At 43.6% G+C, this 20,705-nt stretch overlaps 1 protein-coding gene across 5 annotated transcripts in view; it reads left to right on the plus strand.

Moving 5' to 3' along the window:
- LRRK1 (leucine rich repeat kinase 1) overlaps nt 1-20,705 on the plus strand; it is a 109,721-nt gene that overhangs the window by 38,539 nt on the left and 50,477 nt on the right. For 4 of the 5 annotated variants that reach the window (XM_073304295.1, XM_073304297.1, XM_073304296.1 and 1 more), the window contains 6 exons: nt 10,598-10,824; nt 11,207-11,334; nt 11,622-11,785; nt 12,591-12,728; nt 16,979-17,091; nt 18,334-18,410. In XM_073304295.1, the coding sequence (XP_073160396.1) occupies nt 10,598-10,824; nt 11,207-11,334; nt 11,622-11,785; nt 12,591-12,728; nt 16,979-17,091; nt 18,334-18,410 (847 nt within the window). The remainder of the gene's footprint in view (nt 1-10,597; nt 10,825-11,206; nt 11,335-11,621; nt 11,786-12,590; nt 12,729-16,978; nt 17,092-18,333; nt 18,411-20,705) is intronic. The other variant, XM_073304299.1, reaches the window with a different exon arrangement.

The raw sequence follows: 20,705 nt of genomic DNA on the forward strand, positions 1-20,705 counted from the left end.
TCATACCAGCATAGCTACATCAGCTATGTCAGCAAAACCCCTAGTGTAGATGCAGCTTTGTTGATGGAAGAGGGGTTCTATCAGTATAGCTAACTGTCATCTGGGGAGGTGGTGTTCCTACACTGACAGAAAAATTCCTTCTGTCTGTTTGGGTTGTGTCTACACTACAGAGCTATGCTGATATAACTATGCCAGCATAGGTTCCGTAATGTAGACATTGCCTCAGTTTTATATGGCCTGGTGATGAGATTGATTCTTGCAAGTTCAGGGCTTGTTTTTAGCTTGTCCGGTGAAAGGAACTGCACTGTACATCCCTTCTTCACATTTTCAAACCCACCTGTTAGAACTTAATATTAGGTATAAAGCACTGGGGTTGGGATATTCAAAGGAAGTTAGGGACACAAATCGCAGACGCTGGCTCCCGAAAGTTCCTTGGAAACTCCGAGCTATGATTTTATTTATATTCATTCAAAGTCTGTGTAGCCCTCACTAAAATACCCAAGAGCTATGAAATATAGAAAATCTCAATGGACCAAATTATCAGTGGAGTGTTGGGGAGGACTCCATTTATGTGCGTACAACCTTGCACAGACAGGTAACAGGACACCTGTTTGTGTACACAAATAGCGTTTATTTTGCAACTTCTGTCAGTTGCATGCATAGGTGATAGTGAGCAAAAAAAACAACAACTCTTTGTGGAAGTGCACGCACTTAAAAATTGCATGTGCACGCACAGACCATATTAAAAAAAATTGTTCTATGCATATAAATATTGTACTATAAATGCATTATTGACAGTCCATTAAAAGTCTTGTAAAGTCATGCAGGATTTACCCTTGGCCTTTTTTTTAACTTCACTAGCCTGTACATTGGCCCAATTTATACTTGTCTGCAATCAAAATGGAATGACATAAAGTGAGTAAAATCTCCAATAAAGCTGTTCTTTTAACAGATTACGCCAAAACACTTGTTGCCAGAACACTTGTCACCAAAACAGTGATGGTTTCCCAGACTGCAGAATTGCACAAGACACAGCTTACTGTGCAGCAATAAATTGTCCTGTGCAAAACACTCAAGTTTAGGCTCCTGGCCAAGCTGTCACTTTAGCTCTGTGATTATATGCTACTAGCTTCACAGGAGGCTGATGCTTGTAAATTTAGGGGTTGCATTATGTAATGTGAGAAAGAGGCTGGATGTCATATGTCACAAGAACAGCAGGTGAGTTTCTGTAGAGATAAGGGCATTTTACTACAGTCTGGAGCTAGCAAAATAGTTTTATAGGAGACTCCCAAGGAAGTCTCATAGGTGGAGGTGGAAGAAAGTGGGGATGAATTTCTTAGCTTTTGATAACAGATGAATAAAAGGAGATTAATTAAGCCCAGGAATCCAGAACAGCAGCTGAGACAACTAAGTAACATACTCGTGCTTGTACAGAAGAGGTGCTTTCCAACGGAGTGGATATCCCATCGCAGAATACAGGTCTGAAGTGCAGTACAGGAATTTGTTTTCCTTGTGAATATCCTGACAATATTTAACATAGGCTCTATTATAAATGGCTTAATACTTTGCTGTTGTTACACCAAGAGTGAAGAAGAGACGAGTTTGGAATGATTAATCGATTAGCAGAAACTTGGCCCTGTTTCTCATGGTTGCTGTTTATTTTTGTATGTTGAATATTTTAGGTTTTCTGTTTGAATTAGCTTTGATATATTGGGCCAGAATTCACACCTAGTGTAAATCCCCTGACATCAAAGGACTCCTGCCAGGCATGAAATTGGCCTGATGTCTCTGCGAAGTTCAGATCTTTGAATAACTGGAACAACACAGTTCAAGAAAGCGCTTACGTGTGCACTTAAAGTTGATTGCGTCCTTAAGTGCTTTCCTGACTAGGGATGGTTTGCTGAATCCGGGCTTGGACGAATATGCCCCCAAAGCCCAGCTTGAAGGAGGAGGAAAGTAAACATTATCTTTTTCTTTCCTCTAATTAAAGCAAGGACTAGACAACAGCAACCACTAAGATCGGCAGTGGGCAATTTGGCACCAGACTCCATAACATCCCATGGGAATTGGAGACTAACTCTCTCCATTTGAGTGAGGCAGACCAGGTGGTAATATTTTTAGTCTCAGGACAGGACAAAAAAAGAAAAGAAAAGAGATTACTCCATCTTTGCTTTCAGAGGATGGAAAACATCCCAGTTAGGTGCTCAAAAGGGGGTACTGGCCCTTTGCACAGCAGTGAATTTCACCTAAAATCTATGCATACAAGATTTTATTATTAGGACAGCCTGTTTACACCTACTGTACCTCTCAGACAGCCGCAATGTTGTTCAGAGCACTACTTGCTTTCACTCCATCACGCTACAGAAGGAGAAAGATGAAGGGCTAATTCTCACTTTTCTTAAGCCTGTTTCTCTTTTTTCCTAATATAAAAATCCACCCAGCCACTGCCACAATAGAAAGAGGAAACGCTCCATTTATATAGGAACAGGTTGCAATCACCAAAATATCCACTGCGTTAAAGTGTAGGTTGAGCAGGCCACAGATTCCGGACATTTAGATGAACGTGGTCTGTACACAGATATATCTAACTTTCCAGCTGCATGTAGTGTCAGGAATATTTTTTTCCATTACAAATAGGAAAAGAGCAAAATAAACTGTTGCAACTTTCCTAATGAGCCCTTTTGCCAGGGGTGTGTGTGTGTGTGAGAGAGAGAGAGAGAGAGTCTTCTCTGGCTTCTTCACCATGCTGATTGCTCCATTGCTGTTACAGAAATCTTCACTGGCTACGCCCCAGCGTCACTCTGGCATTGGGCCTACAATCCTTACATTGTCCCTTCCATGGCAAGAGTGGCAGTCTATTAGATAGGTATAAGAGCTTATCAGACAGCCTAGGTTTCTGGTAAATACTATTTGCTCATTAGTAATTAGTAAATCAGCATCACCACACCCAGCAGAAGAATTTTAACTAGGAAAGAATTTTAGAAAGTAATTTAGCTAGAAAGGATTTTTATACTTCTGCAGAATCAAGTAGCCAGCTGCTTGCCAAGATTGAAAGGAAATTACAGAATAGGACAAACAGCAAAACTCCAGCCAATTATCCTACACCTCCTTCGATTGTGGATGAATAATGTAACCAAAGTCTTCCATTTAGAAGCAGCAGGCTGCTCCTGACTAGTTCCAGTTAGTTTTCAAGACTGGGAAGGGGTCAGATGATTGCAAAATGCTTACCACGGTAGGAGGAAAGGAGTCTGTAGAAGCCTTCTTTGGTGATATTGAAACCAGTAAGTGATTCACGGGCAGGCTGTGTACAGAGACTGTTAGTCTATTAGGACTTGAGAGCATCGGGCACACTCTGTGGAGCCAATAACAGAACAGCTGTGTGGCCCCAACACATTGCCACTCTATGCTTGTTTATTCAAATCCCTGGGGTTCTGAGAGTTCGACATTCATGGAGACAGGCTTGCCTGCGAAGCTAGGGGAGATCATTAAGTGCTCGCTAGGAAAGAAAGCTCCTTTCTTGATGGCATTGCAGCCAAGTTTTCGCAAAAAGAAAAGGAGGACTTGTGGCACCTTAGAGACTAACCAATTTATTTGAGCATGAGCTTTCGTGAGCTACAGCTCACTTCATCGGATGCATACCGTGGAAACTGCAGCAGACTTTATATACACACAGAGAATATGAAACAATACCTCCTCCCACCCCACTGTCCTGCTGGTAATAGCTTATCTAAAGTGATCATCAGGTTGGGCCATTTCCAGCACAAATCCAGGTTTTCTCACCCTCCACCCCCCCACACAAATTCACTCTCCTGCTGGTGATAGCCCATCCAAAGTGACAACTCTTTACACAATGTGCATGATAATCAAGTTGGGCCATTTCCTGCACAAATCCAGGTTCTCTCACCCCCTCACCCCCCTCCCAAAAACCACACACACAAACTCACTCTCCTGCTGGTAATAGCTCATCCAAAGTGACCACTCTCCCTACAATGTGCATGGTAATCAAGGTGGGCCATGTCCAGCACAAATCCAGGTTTTCTCACACCCCCCCACCCCCATACACACACAAACTCACTCTCCTGCTGGTAATAGCTCATCCAAACTGACCACTCTCCAAGTTTAAATCCAAGTTAAACCAGAACATCTGGGGGTGGGGGGGATAGGAAAAAACAAGGGGAAATAGGCTTAATGCCAAGATTTTCAAGATGCCTAGGGGATTTGGACGCCCAGTTCGGGTCTTAATCCCTTAGGTGGCTTTGGAAGTCAGCCTGAGTGCTACAGTGATAGATTTCTAGAGCATTAAATAACCTCAGGATCATGACTCTGCATTTTCTTTGTAAATGATACACAGTAATAGAAGGTAAGACATGAATGACAGGCAATTGAGACACATGGTCTTTCTTGCACCCACAGAAGCATGGTAGTTCTATCTATTATTATTTGTTATGCTTATGGTAGTGCCTAGGGGCCGACTGAGAATGGGCCACATTGTGCTAGGCCCTGTACAAACGTAGACACAGTCCGCCCCTAGTTTTTTACTATCTAAAGAGACAAGATGGACAAAGGGCAGAGGAAGGGGACAGAACACAGAAGCAGCGTGAACAATGTGATGATGGCAAAGGTCGTGTCAGCGCCATGATTTGTTGCTTTTGTTGTCTGAGTCCACTCAGTGGCGTTGTGTTAGAAGGGGATTAGCTCGAGGGAGGGGCTGGAGCAAACAGCCAGTCAGCGCAGCAGGGAGAATGTTCAGCATGAAGTCTGTAGAAAAAAGTCTGACAACCCCATCAGTGTCCATCAGCCCCTGCTCGAACAGCTTTCTCCAGCTGCGGTGCCCTTTCAGTCTCCGTCCGGTTTCTCTCTGCCCTTTCTTTCCAAAAAGCCACGTGGCTGAGGAGAGGGGGCTACCACATGGGCCCTAGTGCTTCCAAAGGGTGGAAGGCTCTCCTTCACGGTTCTGGGGCTGGAATGGTTCCAGCTGGGCCCCATTTGCCTCCTTCCCTTCCCCTGCTTGAGCTGTCCTTATGTATTTCTCCTCCCAACACCCCTGTGAAGAAGCAAAGTGCTGTTATCCCCATTTTGCAGATAGGGAAATGAGCCATAGAGCCTAGCCCAAAGCCACACAAGTTGTCTGCAGTAGAGCAGGAACAGAATCTAGGTCTCTGGGGTCCCTGTTCACAACCTTCACTAACCCATCCTTCCTCCCCTAGAGTGGAAACTAAACAACCAGGCTGGCTAACACCTGGCACTTGATTCCCAACACTGCGAGAATGTCAGAGCACTGACATAGGTCCCATATATGACTGCAGTTACTAAGTATAGCATTTTGGATGGAACAATAGCCCAGGGTTTTGGCTGCAACTCTGGATTTCCGTATTTTTGTGGGTTTAAGTCACGAATTCAAATGGTCTTTCACACATCCACAGCAATTTGGAGTGGAGTGGTTGGGGAAACCCTTACAAGATTTCCCTGCAAAACGAGTGCTAGACTGTCGACATAAAGCTCATGTGTGAAACATTTTCCTTGTGTGCCTAGCCAAGGGGGGGTCCTCATTTTTGACTGCCTATCCTAGGCGCTATGGTAATACACATAAATAATAATAGTGATGATAATGCTAGTGGCACCTTAGACTATTAACACTGAAATAACCTTTGAAATATAACTTCACTGTTTGTTTTGTTCTTTGCAACTTGGATGAGGAAGTTCTGCTTATGGAAGGTTTCAGGGACAGTCCGGACTCCCGCCCTAGTCTGTATTGCTCCAGAAGTACAAAGCACGGGGAAAGCCATCTTAACCGGCTGGTGGAGGATTTCCCCCAGCCAGGGGTTACCTCAGCTGGTGGAGGGCTTCTCAGCCTTAACAAAGCGGGCGTGTTAGGCCTGGCCAGAACCCTGCTGGGCTCCAGTGCTCCCTGCCTGCTGGAATGGTCCCTCGGGCTCGTAGCCAGCAGAGCACAACTAAAGCTGTGTCTCTGATGAGAGCTAGTGAGTATAAGTAGCCGTGTAGCCCCATGGGTAGTTGCCGCGGAGGCCCGACGGAGCCATGCCACGTACAAACCCTCCCGAAGCCAGTGGGTATGTACGCAGGGCTTCTCGGCCATGCCACCTCTGCTTCGACCTGTGCGTCCGCGCCCACCGAGCGCACGATACCTCCAGTATGTGCGCACCAGCAGGGGAATCACCACCCCTAGTGTAGACGTAGCTTTAGAGTAATCATGAGGCTACCAAGTGACTGCCAGCTGGCCCCGGGGTAGGTACTGAGGAACAAAGGTGGCACACAGCCACCTTGTTTCCAAACCCTTCCCCCCGGTCCCGTGCCGAGGACTGCTTGTTGTGGTTGCTGGGCTCTGCTTCTCAGGCCTAGCCTCTCCAGATGTTTATATGAAAACAAACCTTGTCACTGAAATAATAATCAGAAACTGATGAAATATTTCAATTCTTCTGTTTATATAGGGGATCTGACTCTTCCCTCTGCTCCCATAAGGGGAAGGGGCCCAGATCAGACTCCTCTCGTACCAAAGCGGGGAGTGGCATTGCCACTTACCTGCCTCCTGCTGTGGAAGGTGCACAGCAAGCTGGAAGGAGGCAGGCTAAGAAGATGGCTGATTTCCGTTGAGTCATTGCCCCTGGTGCACTCCTCCATGGAGTGAGAAATGCTTTGCAGGGCTAGGGGAACGATCGAGTAGACAGCACATGACTTGTCTGTCTTTCTGCCTAGACACTTATACTGTGGTCACCTTCATGGTACCAGCTCAAACGCTATTCCCAGTCTTGCCTCCTGATGCAGGTGTCAGAGACGTGGGGAGCAAGGCAATCAGTGGACAGCCTCTTGTTCCCTAGATTTGTAGATTTTTAAGGCCAGGCAGGACCATTATGATTTACTCTCACCTCTTGCATAATGGGTCGTAGAATTTCACCCAGGCCGTTTCTACACATAAGAGGTTTTCTGGTTATATCAGCAAACCCTCCTAGTGTAGACACAGTTTATACCAGCAGAAAGATCATTTTGCTGGTATAGCTTGGACCAGTTCCCCAAACAAAACAGGCTGTGCTGGCAAAAGGACTGTTTTTGCCAGTATAACTGTGTCTATACTAGAGCTTTCCCTGGCAAGACTATGTCAGTAAAAAATCACTTCTTTAACTGACATAGCTGGCAAAACTTTTAAGGCTAGACCAGGCCCAGGTCACTCTTGCATCAAGCCCATAAATTCTGGTTGAACCAGAGCATGTCACTTAGAAAAACATTCAGTCTTGATTTAAAGACTCCAAGTGATGTAGAATCCCCTGCAGAAGTTGTTCCAATTGTAAGTTCCCCTCACGGATAACAGATTCATTTCTAGCCTGAATTTATCTAACTTCAGCTTCCAGCCATCGGATCTCGCTGTGCCTTTGTCTTCTAGATTAAAGAACCCTCTACTATTAGAAATCTTATCCCCAGGGAGGTACTTACAGACCGTGATCTAGTCCCCTCTTAACATTGTCCGAGGCCAGGTCTACACTAGAAACTTTTACTAGCATAGTAATGTTGGTTAGGGGTGTGATTTTTTTGATTGATTGTTTTGCAGATTTTCCATGCTGGCAAATAGCCTTTGGGTAGATGCACTTATAGTGGCATAAGATCAGTATAAGCTATACCGGCCAAAGCACTTTTTGCTGGTATAAGTTTTGTCTATACTAGGAGGTTTTGCTGGTATAGCTAAGCTGGTAAACCTTCTAGTGTAGACCTAGCCTTAGATAGGCTTCTTGAATCCCACATGTTTGAATCTTTCCCCCACCTCTTCCTGGTGAAGGGGCAATCTGGGTAATGATCGAAAAGAAATTCTGCTAGCTTATCTGCCCATGTTTTCTCTCCTCATATGGAAGAGTTTTTCCCATGTTGTGCGATGATTTAGCTGAAGTTTTATTAACTCCCACAACCCTGTTGTGCCAGCACTAATTGGCAGCATCCTTCTGATTGTATTCTGGAATGATGGCAGTGGAGGAGGGTGCCCAGACCTGTCTGTGTTTTATGCCCTCTTTATACCATAACTCAAAAGTGTGCCCACTGATTTTTGTCTAATGCTGTAAATAAATTTGCTTTTGGGCTGTTACAAGCTTCAGCTGGGAGTAAATGTTTACAGCTGACATATAAAATGTAGCCACTGGGGTTTGTTAAGGAACAGACCATTAAACAGAGAGGCACAAGAGACTCTGTGATAAAACTGCATTCACTTGGTGTCATTGCAAAATCTCTGAAATGTACTTTGCACAGGGTGCTCTGTAGTCACCATTGCACTGGATGCCCTGGGTAATTTGATTTCTCACTGTGGACTGGGGAAGCCTGTATCAGATGCCATGGCCACACAGCAGTGTGATGTGTGTGGCCTTGGGCAAGTCCATGGCCCTCTGTGCCTTATTTTCCCCATATGCATAATGGGGATAATAATAATAATTTCCTTCTTAGTTCACAAGAAGTTTCTGAGGTTTCGTTAGTGAATATTTGTTAAGTGTTTTTATGTCTAAAGGACTATATGTATCCTATATATTGTTACTGTTATTTGTTAGACTGCACAATTATTCATAATAATTCCACTTTCCTCTGCATCTTCACCACTTGCTCTTCTTTATCTGGAATTCTGTATACCAAATAAGCATTTGGGATCAACCTGGAAACCACCTTTGTATTTCCTTTTCATTTAAAATAAAATGTAAAAATAAATCACGGGGCTATAAATTCAGAATTTAAAAGGAAATGAAATCAGCTTATCAGTTGCTTGCTGCCTCCTCGTGGTGCATTCATGAATCACTCCATTAATCCCAGTTTTTAGGGTTTAGCATTATATCGTATAGCACAGGGGTGGGGAACCTTTTTTCTGTTGCAGGCCACTGACGCACATAAAAAAATTAATCGCGGGCCACTCACCCGCCATGGGGGGCACAGAGGCTTGGGGCTTTCCCCTGAGGCAGGGCAAGCCAGCGCTTGCAGCTCCAGCCCGGGGGAGAAGTGCCAAGACTCAGGACTTCTCCCCCTCCCACCCCTCTGTGGCAGGGCAAGCCAGCCCTTGCAGCTCCAGTGCTGCGGGCCAGGTGAAATTTACCAATGGGCCTAATCCGGCCCATGGGCCATAAGTTCCCCACCCCTGCTGTAGCATCTGAAGCCACTCTTGGGGTAAAATTTTCAAAAGCACCTAAATCTCATTTTCAAATGTTACTTAGACTCTTTGCAGCCTGTGTCTCCATGCAAATGAATGGCACTTAGGCTTCCAAGTCACTGAGGCACTTTTGGAAGTGTTGCCCATGCGTTGTTTCAATGCAGAGACGATCATTAGGTGGTCACGTTTTCCCAAGTGTTCATGGTAGTTCAGGCTTCCACTTTGTTTTAGCCTTTAATAACTTTCAGATTTTCTTTGATAAGAATAGGATGCAGTGTTCTTTTTGTCCTGTTCTCACAGGCCGCTGTGGTATCTCACAGGCCGCTGTGCTGCCCAAATGGTGCTATTTTGCCAATTTATTTCTAACTTCACGAGCAAATTTCCCCTGTTCACAAACACTCTTTCCAATAGGGCAGCTCTCATTCTTCCCCTGGTCTGGACATGCCTTTGTAAAACACTCCTTGAAATGGCTCAGAGCTGGTGATGTTCCAAGGTTTGATAGGGAAGAATGATACATGTGAAAATATTATGTATTCTAGCAAACAGCCCACCAGCGATAAATCTTATTCTACTGCTGCTAATCTCCTACGGGAACTCCCTCTTAGGGCCGGTCCAGACTGGGCAGTTTTGGACTGGTGTTGCTAGACCGATGTTGCTGCAGTGGTACAGACCTCTCATGTACGTGTGACTTGCATTAGTGTAAGTTACCGTAGTTTGACCACACTGGTGCATGAAATTTTTTACCCAAGTGCAGCATATCTACCCTATGGGCTTGCACCGACTCCTTTCCAGAAGCTTTTAGGCAGCACTCCTTGAGTGCTTCGCACTCTCCACCCCACGTCTCAGATGTGGGTGCAATCCTGTACCTGCTTCACACGCACAACTCTAAACTAGTCCTTGGAAGAGTGTCACTTGGAGGAAATCGAGCCTGTAGATCCAGAGGTGCAAGGATCCCCCTGGCAAAGGACCCGGTATAGCTTCAAGACATGAAAGAGGTGGGGAAGCTGGGATTTAAGAAGGACTTGCAGTATGAATCCACATCTAGGTTCTCAGGCTGTGTCCATCACTGAGGCATCTGAGTGCCTCCTGGATGGCACAGAGCTCCTCTCCCTGCACAGTATAGGATGGGGCAGGGTTTGAGGATCTACCCTGCATCCTACAGAGAAGAGTGTGTAGGTTTCATGGAAGACCACTTCACCCTCAGTGGACCAGCTCTGTAGCGATTCCACTGCTTAAGCTGGGCACTGGGTCATTGGATGAAGCCCACGGAGCAGCTTTGTGATCAGGGCCTCTGACATCAATGCATTATTTCATAGCTGGGTCATCTGAGTTCCTAGAAACTAGTTGCATGGAAAGTGAAGCACTTACAGCTATTTGATGATTTGTCAGTATTGTAACAGGCCCTGGCTTATTACCATAAGGCAAGTGAGTCATATTAAAATTGCTTTTTGTTCTTTCTTTGGCATACAGGCACTGTCTGTGAGTTGGTCAAATCTCAAGCTGCCTTGGGTGGATCTGGACTGGCTGATCGATATCTCATGTCAGATAACTGAGCTCGATCTGTCTGCCAACTGCCTGGCCTCCCTCCCATCCGTGATTCCGTGGGGACTGATAAACCTCAGGAAACTGAACCTATCTGACAACCAGCTGACCGAACTGCCCAGCGTCCGGTCATCCGATGAAATTATATGCACAAGGTGTGTGTGCTGTATCCTTAAATCAAAGGATAGCAAGTGCAAAAAGCTGCTTCAGATCAATCAGTTGTGCATGTGTGACAGACTGAAACCTGAAGAGAACAAATGAACCTATGCCCCTTGGGCAGATGAAGAGCTTCTTGGTTTTATCTTTTCACTACGAAGACTCAGTTCTGCTCCATACTTTATAATACAGTTATTTCCAAGTTAATTATCAGGATGGTCATGTTTTAAAGTGTGGCTTTTGGCATGGCTTGTGAGAACCATACCTCATACCTCTGCCCCAGGGGAGCTAAAAATGTGATAAAATAGATGTCTTTATACAACACTAGTCATTGCTCATGCTTTTATTTATGCTTTGTTGGATGTTTTTCCATACTTGCAGGTTACTTGAGGTGGATGTGTCCATCAACAGGCTCTGTATTCTCCCTTCTGGATTCCTTCATCTCACAAAACTTCAAAAACTCATTGCCACCAAAAATTATCTGGAAAAGTTATTTGATGAGGAAAGTGGTATGTTAGCTCCAGTGATCAGTGTTACCCTTACACTTTTCACTCCCAGGCCTGATCTTGCAAGGGGCACCCAGGCTTCCTTTGACCTCTAACCCACCAAAGCCAATGGTGGTCATGAGGGTGCTTAGTACAGCTATGGGATCTTCATCCAAAGCACACTGAAGTCAATAGTCTTTCTGCTGACGTCACTGGGCTTTGGCTCACACCCACAAAGTACTGAGCACTATGCAAGATTAGACCCCGAGTGACAGCCCTTCACTAAATTTGTGGTGTTTTGTATTTTCTAGCAACTAATTGGATTGGATTAAGGAAACTGCAAGAACTTGATGTGTCTGACAACAGATTGGTGGAGCTCCCCACACTGTTCCTTTACTGCTTCAAATCCCTAACCATCCTCAATGTTTCCAGAAACAATCTGAAAGTGTTTCCAGACCCCTGGGCCTGCCCCTTGGTAAGTCAAACTGCTCTGGTGGGAGCAAAAGAATGAGGAAAGCTTTCCACGCACAGGACAGTGCAAAGAAATGGGATGTGCTACATTAAGACTCTGTCTAGCTTCTTAGGCTGAAAAGCTGGTCTCCCAGTGCAGTGGTGATACCAGGGTGATTTTAACTTTTGGATTTTCAGGGTGGGTTTTTGGAGATCCACTGCGGTTCAACTCTGTTCATGTGGATATTCCCAGTAGGGCCAATGGTACCACTGCCATGGATAAAGCAAACAGCTTGGACCCTGCGCATATGACCGAAGGATGTACTGGGTCGTGTTACAAAACCCACAGCCTTCCTTCAGATTAACTTTAATCAAGCCAGTGGATACATTATGAGACATCAATACCTACATGTCATTGTGTATTTCAGGAGGAGATAAATGTCAGTGTTTCATGGATAGTGGTAAAAAATAATGAGTGCAAGAAAGTATTTTGTTGGTTAAATATATATTTGGGGGGGAAGAGTTACAGTCTTCAAAGTAACAATTAAAATGCATATCCTTAAAAATGGATTTGCCTATCAATTAAGTGTATGCTTGTAAAGTTTATTGGGGGTTGTTTGGAATTAGACTTGCAGGAATTGGATCTTAGACCTACAAGTGCACAATTCCTTGTTGTGCAGTAGTTACTCTTAAAAAAAACAAACTAGGAAGGCTGCATGAATCAAACGTGTTAATGTATAAAACGTGACAATTGATCAGCATGTTTCTTGAAAGATGTATGTGTCTTAGAATTTGTTATTGTCTCAGTATTTTTTTTTTCATGCTTCCAGAAATGTTGCAAAGCATCTGGAAATTCATTGGAGTCCCTCCCGGACACATTGACTGTTTTCTGGAAACATCACCTCAGAGAAGTGGATTTTTCTGAGAACTCACTAAATGAAGTTCCACAAGGACTTTTCCAACTTGAAGTAAGTGTAAAACCCTCCTAGAGCTTTTTCAACAGAACCTGTTCAGGACAGGAACACCAACTGCAGCGTGTATGTGATTATGAACAAGGGATTAGAGGATCTTTGTGTGTTCAGTAAGATAATGTCCCTTTGCTCCGTGTGCAGAGCTATTGTGTGGGCCTTCCATGCAATATTTAATAGCTGCCCCATTTTCTCCAAAGGTGCACTTTAGCCATGTCCCAAATGATCCTTGTGTATTGTTTGTAACATGCTTTAGGATTCCTTTGAGAGCTATTTTGGTGCCTGCAGCTGTGTCTTTAGGACTGCATTTTTTTAAACCAACCTCCATTTGGTAGTTGCAAGTCAGAGTTAGACGTCCAATGTCTAACTTAATTGCACCCACAGGTCATTATGAGTGCAGAAGGGAAGGCCAGTTTGTTAATCTGTCCCAGAAAGCACTATATAAGCAGGAAGTATTATTGTTCATTGGGTCCACATTAGTGCTGTGTGAAATACTTGCTTTGAAACCTGGTAGCATAGGAAACCTGGGTTAAGGTTAGTTACAAACTCAAAGCGCAGACCATGTTCATTGAAAGGTTCATTGTGTTTGACAAACCTTTCATGCAAATGCAGGGCCTCTTTCCAGCTAATAGGACAGATTCATGATTTTGCTCCAAACTTGTTCAGAATTTGTGGTTTCAACATGAACCAAGGCAGAACTCAACGGTTTCATCTGAGTTTCCATTTCAGATTGTGAAGCACAGGGGCATAGTCTTGAGTGGATTGAAATCAAGGAAAACATTTGTGAAAGTGCCAAGATTTTCACAGCTCTACCCAGCATGGAAAATTGAGTGGTGACAGCATATGTCCATGTCTGTCTAAGTCAGTTTACTTGGACACCAAGGGAGCAGTTGTAGCAGGAAAAACGTCTGACAGGAACGTGTAAGATAAGCCACATTCAAGAGAAGCCATCCTGGTCAGCCCTGATTTCATTTGAAATCCCCATAAAGTTAGTGGGAGAACAATGCCACTGAAAATAATTCTTCACCTCCCTCCCCAATCCCACTCAGCTAGCCTGTTCCCAATGGAATGCCCACAAGGGAAAGGAGGAGCGTGCTAGAGAGATGCCTCTGGCTTTGTCCCGCTAATAGGAACAGAGAAGATCACTTTCTTCCTAAATTATTATTTGCAGAAGGCTACAAGTGACCTCTGCATGTGCGAGTTGCCTTTTCATTACATATATTTTTAATGATTTCTGCTCATCATTTCCTCTATCCTGGCACATCTCCGGAAGGATGAAATCTATGTGCTATTGACTTTAACATCACTTTTACTTTACTTGACTTTAACATCACTTTTTTTTCTCTGAAGATAGTAAAAATACAAATGGGAGAGATTCAGTCGACACAGCAAATGCTGGACACTAGATGGTGCTCCAGGGTCACATTTCATCCTACACTGTAGTTTTTGTGTATGGAAGGCTGGATTTGTGCATGATGTGATAGCTCCCAGGGCAGCATGTCTAAGTGGAGTTGGATAAATTCTCCACTGGGCTGTGTGATTTAGAAGCTGGCATACTTTGGCAGGCACTTGGGCATCCTAGGTACCTCCAGCTCACATCTCTGTTTCTTTAGTCCTAATCAGATAACATTAAAAAGTGCCGACTCACCCAAGTTACCCAGAGCTAGACTGAGATGTGATTACATGTGTGCCTAAGGGAATCGGAGGAAATAAGAACAATAAACCTTCATCTTGGATGTGGGTGCATTGGAGCAAATGAGACTACTCACCCACTTGCACCCTCTCTAGGTTTATATAGGTGGCGAGGGGTGGAAAATGGACAGAACTTTGATGCCAGCCCGCATGTGCGTACATGCTCACTGGCCAGCAGTAAATTACTATCCCAAGCCCATGGAGCAAGGAAGAAGTGTGTCTCAGAGGAGCATCTCTGGTATAATGCTGCTGCTGGAATGTTGTAGTCCACCCATCACCCTTTGGTCAGTGCTGGGTCTAAAGTCAGGACCTGGTCCACGGTAAAGAATATGATTTAGATATGTCATTGTTCAGATGTGGCAAGAGAAGGGGAAGCTAAACCAGCTCATGTTCTATGATCCCTTGTGCAGCACAGATGTTCCTACACAAGGTCCTTTTCAGCTTTGCTGTAGAGCCCATTATCCTTTTCCAAAGAAGCTGGTACTTTTCCAAGTCATGGCTCACGTCTCTAGAGAAGTTGATAACTCCTGGAGAAAGACCAGGAAATTTTCTCTGAGGGACATATACAAAGCAGTCCTGTCATGTTTTCCAGATCCCTTACAGGTTGACTCATGCAGCCCCTGTCATAAGTAAGTGACAGTAGCTTTTTCCACTCTGTTTTAAATTATATGACAGTTCCCTTATTGTGTGTTGTGGCAGAAAAGAGAAGGAAGTTACCTACTATGGTCCATTTCTTGCTCCTGACAGCGCCCCATCCCCCTGAAACTTTGCCAGTGGACAGTCACGATTCTGGAAATCTGTGGTGATACCTGCAGGGAACTTGGCACAAAGTATTGGGTGGAGGCAGATTCTTCTTGTCAAACTGAGGTTGATTCCAAATGAGCAATGATTTTGACAAAATGTGGGGGTGGAGTAGGGGGAAGGCTGTATGGTTAATTTGTTTATACTTCTCTGGAAGTCTCTGGTGTCGTTCAATTCCAGCATTTAAATTGACTCAGCATGTTCCTTCACCAGTTCCCTTCCAATGGCCTTCTCTAATATTTCACAGTTATCTATATTTGTTACTTTTCTAGCATTATGTCAAAGCTTTGTTGTGCCCCTGTCCTGGCACTGTGCAAGTTACACATTAAATACCAACCTACTCACCTGATGATAGGCGGCTACCCTGGTCCCACTCCGATTTCTTATTCTTCTATTTGACCTCATCGCAGAGGAACAATCTCACTTTCTGAGACAGTGTTATTGTGGCTTGATTAAGTACTTGCCACACCATGCCAGCACAACCTCTTAAGGGGTACCCACCATTTACACTAAACCTTAATGGCATATGGAACATAAATGGTGTCTAAAATTCTCTGCTGGCACAACTCCATTGACTTTGGGTATATTACACTAACTTCAGTGGAGTTATGCTAGAAAGAATTTGGCATTTCTAGGTTAGAATTCTGCTTATCTCAGATCACATCAGGGGATGTATTGACTAGGACTCGATTAAATTTTCAGTCAAAAGCTGTTTTCCTATGGATAATTGGATCTTTGACAAAATGAATATTTTCTTGGAAAACATTGACTTGCTGAAAAAACAAAAACATTGTGGCCAAAAATCCCAAAAGTTTCAATTTTAGGCCAAAACATTTTTTAATCAAAAGTTGAAATTTCTCATGGGGGAACCCCTCATCCCCAATTTTCCATCTAATGCTGACACATTTCAAAAACTATCTTCTTTTCCAGCTTTTAAAAGCACTTTATAGTGCCTTTTGGGTATTGTCCTGTTGCCTTACTACCTTGAGAACATCTCTTCAATGAAAATCTACTCTTGTTTTATTAAAGGGACACCATCAAATGGTTTTAGCTTCAAATTTATTTGTAAAGCAAGGTGGGAGAGTGGGGAGATTTACAAAATCTGGCATAAATCAATTTTTTGTAAATTTCAATTAACTTTTTAGGAGGGAGGTGGTATTTGGAATTTCACCCTATCTCCGTGGTGCTACTTAATACATGAAAGCAAGCAAATGAAACTGAGTACAAGTAAAGAGTAAACCAATAGTGTAAATGGTGAAAGGAAATGCAAATCTACTTTTAATAATCTAAACCACATGTAACAAAAATATATGCAGATTCTACTGTATAGGTAGCTCACATTTTACATTTTGGATTTATACAAGAGAATATATAATCTGAAATATGAATTAGTAGGAGAGGGCCCACTCATATCTTAATCCACACACATATGCAACACCTATGACAAACATATGGCATAGTATCCATATAAAACATATCTCTTATCTACATGGGACTGTTTCATTAACACCAAAGCTGACGTTTGGAATTTATAGTTGAATCTTTCAGTAATTGTGTTGGGCTAAAAGGAGATGCACTAAATGTGTGTATTGGAGAGAGTTAAGGAGGGGAATGTTTATATCCTAGGAAGCTAGTCTCTTTGTTAAATAAGAAGTGCTTTCTTAGTTTTCCTGTGATTTAAGGAGCTGTACTTAACAAACCTCTTTCTGCTTGTTTAATGGATTGCTTCTTGTAAGTGCAGCCTATTCCTCTTTCAGGCGCTGGTGTCACTGAAGCTTTTGGGAAATCAGTTAGTTTCGTTGCCTTCTCAAGATAAGTGGACTTGCAGGCAACTTAAATCACTGGATCTTTCTAAGAATCAGCTTGGGAAGTAAGTGTTCCTTTTAGTTTGTGTCAGAGCTAAAATTTAAACTAAAGATTAAAAATTAATAACAAAACCGATCCCTTACATGTGGTAGAAAGTGACAATGCTTTGACAGACTCGCTGAATTAATTCCCTCTATATAACATATAGTTATCCGTACAGCATGGACCACATCTTCTTTTGCATCTCCAAAGTGTCTTGTACACCCATGGCATTGAAGAAATATTACCCATAGTTCCTTTGGATATAGCACATGACATTATATCATGAGTGAATAATTATTAGTGGTAATAAAATGTAGAACACGCTTCACTCTGAGTGGTTTACCAATGCAAGTACTTATTTGTGGGGAGCATATCTTAACCATAAGCATTTTGTCTGGGCTTAAACTTTTGTACTTCTGTTGGGAGTACGTGTTTTGAAAAATGTTAATAATCTTTGGGTTTGTTTTTTTTTCATTAAAATGTAACAGGCCATTAGCCCATAGCCAGACTAATGACTTTGGTGATTTAGAAAAGAAAAGAAAAGAAAAATTCGGAGTGATATTTTTTCCATTTAGAAAACATTATAAGGACGTTTGATAGGCAGACTTGCTGGTCTGTTCCCTTCTCCAGCGGTGACTGTCAGCGCATCCAGCTTGCATGTATATCATCTGGATGTATGCCCAGCAGCTCTGCTAGATTCATTATGATTTGCCCTGCCACTAGTCTGCATGGTCCATGTCAATAAAGAAGGATGTATAAATGCTCTAGAAATGTCTCGGCCCGCCTCCACAATAGCATTCGTGGGTCACCATGTCACAGTACTAACTGTAACAGGGAAAGGCTATTCTCCAGAGTCTCTCAATTTGCTATTTGACAATCTCCTAAGCCTTGATAGCAGTAAAGAGAACGCAGTCAAGTGTGCATTTCCCAAATGGAATCAACACGATGCCCCAGAGCTAGGCTAATGTGCTGAATGACAGAGATGAGTCTGAACCAAAACCCTTGGGTCCAGACGGTTCTGAGTTTTGGTGGTGTTCAGAACTGCTGCTGAACTGTGTGGCTCGGACTCCTCTTCCACATTCATGGGAATGGGAACCAGCAAAGGCTGTACTCTGACATTGTGAAGCCTTGCAGAGGTCCAAATCCTACAAGGTGCTGAGGTCCCAAAGGGTGGGCCCATAACAGTACGGGTTCATGTGAATGTCCCCCCAGCGTGGCTTTGTCTTTCTCAAGCATCACTTTGTGCATTTTGTTTCGTCCACAGGAGCGAGGAGGGGTTTAAAACAAAGCGGATTTCCTTTTTTACCACAAGAAACCGAGTGCGTGCAGGTACAGAGGCAGGTATGGTGTGTGGTATGTCTCCTGGGAAGGAGATGGTCAATTGCGCCAAGTGAATTCCAAGGGTGCAGGGATCCTCCTGGAGTCTGGCAGATGAGTGGTCAGTAGTGCAGTGACATGAAAATAAGACGGGAAATGCTTTTAACGTACAGATTATTGTAGAACTGGTCTATCCCCTCTTCCCAAATGGCTAGTGGGTGAAACCTGCTTCTCTCCCTGAACTATCAGTCCCTCTCTTTGTCCAAATTACTAAAGTGCTTGATGCAGAGTAGCAGCCGTGTTAGTCTGTATCCGCAAAAAGAAAAGGAGGACTTGTGGCACCTTAGAGACGAACCAATTTATTTGAGCGTGAGCTTTCGTGAGCTACAGCTCACTGCATCGGATGCATTGTATTTCTGTTGGGAGTACATGTTTTGAAAAGCTAGTCACTCTAGCTAGTGTGCCCGTTAGTTCACTGAGATGGGGAAATGAACCAATAATTAGATGATCCCAAGGGCAATACAGCTATGTCGCTGAACTTGCAAGGTAGGTTTTGCCCTTTGCCGCTTTGATGATTGCTAAAGGTCTGGCAGGAGATTTTCTGGATTACCACCTGTGAAATCCCATAAAAGTCAAAAGACCATTTGAAGATATCCACACTGATCCCTAATCTCTGTGGAATTAATTTGCTTTGCTTTTCTTTTTGTTTGTTTGTTTTTATTTTAGGCCACTCTGATCTTTTATGTGCTGCATTCTTCCTTGGGAGTACCTTCCTGACAGTGCATTTAACAGTGTCCCTGGGGAATTGCACAGAACGGAATAAAATTCAGGTTTTGTGGTGACCGTTAACATTGCCCTGGACATCCTGATGAGAATAGTCCACTAACCATATAGTCTCACCTCACTGCACTATGAATGAATCCCTCTATTTTTCCCCTTCCTTCATGGGTCATGGACAAAGCAGAAGCATTACCCCCAACACACCCATGACCCTTGCAAATCTGCATTAAGACAAAGACTATAATAAAATCTCATGCTTCAGGGCTTTAGCTGGTTGGCTACAGGGGTCAGGAAGGAGCTTTTCCCCTGGGGCACCATTGGTCAGATATATTCTGGGAGTAGTTTTGCCTTGCTCTGAAGCATCAGGGATTGGCCACAGCTGGAGATAGGACACCTGACAGATGGATCTGAGGTCACAGAGAGAATCCTCTTCCTAGATGCCTGGCTGCTAGGTCTTGCTCAAATCCTCTGGGTCAAACTGATCTCTAGATTTGGGGTCAGGAGGGAATTTCCCCCCAGGTCAGATTTGCAGGGATCTTGAGTGTTTTTTGCTTTCCTCTACAGCATGGAGCATGGATCATCTGCTGAGATCATCCAGGCACACCTCACCTAATCAATAGCCAGCCATTGCAGCGGCCTCAGGCATTGGAAAACATAGTCCCAACTACATATATAAAATGATGGAGTCTAAATTAGCTGTTACCACTCAAGAAAGAGATCTTGGAGTCATTGTGGATAGTTCTCTGAAATCATCCATTCAATGTGCAGCGGCAGTCAAAAAAGTGAACAGAATGCTGGGAATCATTAAGAAGGGTATAGATAATAAGACAGAAAATATCATGTTGCCTCTATATAAATCCATGGTACGCCCACATATTGAATAGTGTGTGCAGATGTGGTCGACCCATCTCAAAAAAGATATACTGGAATTGGAAAGGGTTCAGAAAAGGGCAACAGAAATGATTATGGGTATGAAACGGCTTCCGTATAAGAAGAGATTAATAAGGCTGAGACTTTTCAGCTTGGGAAAGAGACAACTAAGAGGGGATATGACTGAGGTCTATAAAATCATGACTGGTGTAGAGAAATTAAATAAGGAAGTGCTGTTTACTCCTTCTCATAACACAATAACTAGGGGTCACCAAATGAAATTAATAGGCAGCAGGTTTAAAACAAACAAAAGAAAGTATTTCTTCACACAGTGCACAGTCAATCTGTGGAACTCTTTGCCAGAGGATGTTGTGAAGGCCAAGACTAGAACAGGGTTCAAAAAAGAACTAGATAAGTTAATGGAGAGTAGGTACATCAATGGCTATTAGCCAGGATGGGCAGGGATGATGTCCCTAGCCTCTGTTTGCTAGAAGCTGGGAATGGGCCACAGGGGATGAATCACTTGATGATTACCTGTTCTGTTCATTTCCTCTGGGGCACCTGGCATTGGCCACTGTCAGAAGACAGGATACTGGGCTAGAGGGACCTTTGGTCTGACCCAGTATGGCCGTTCTTATGATTTCTCTTGTTCTCTGCCTGTGGCACACA

Source organism: Lepidochelys kempii, chromosome 10 (genome assembly GCF_965140265.1).
Source record: "Lepidochelys kempii isolate rLepKem1 chromosome 10, rLepKem1.hap2, whole genome shotgun sequence".
In the NCBI taxonomy this organism is placed as follows: Eukaryota; Metazoa; Chordata; order Testudines; family Cheloniidae; genus Lepidochelys; species Lepidochelys kempii.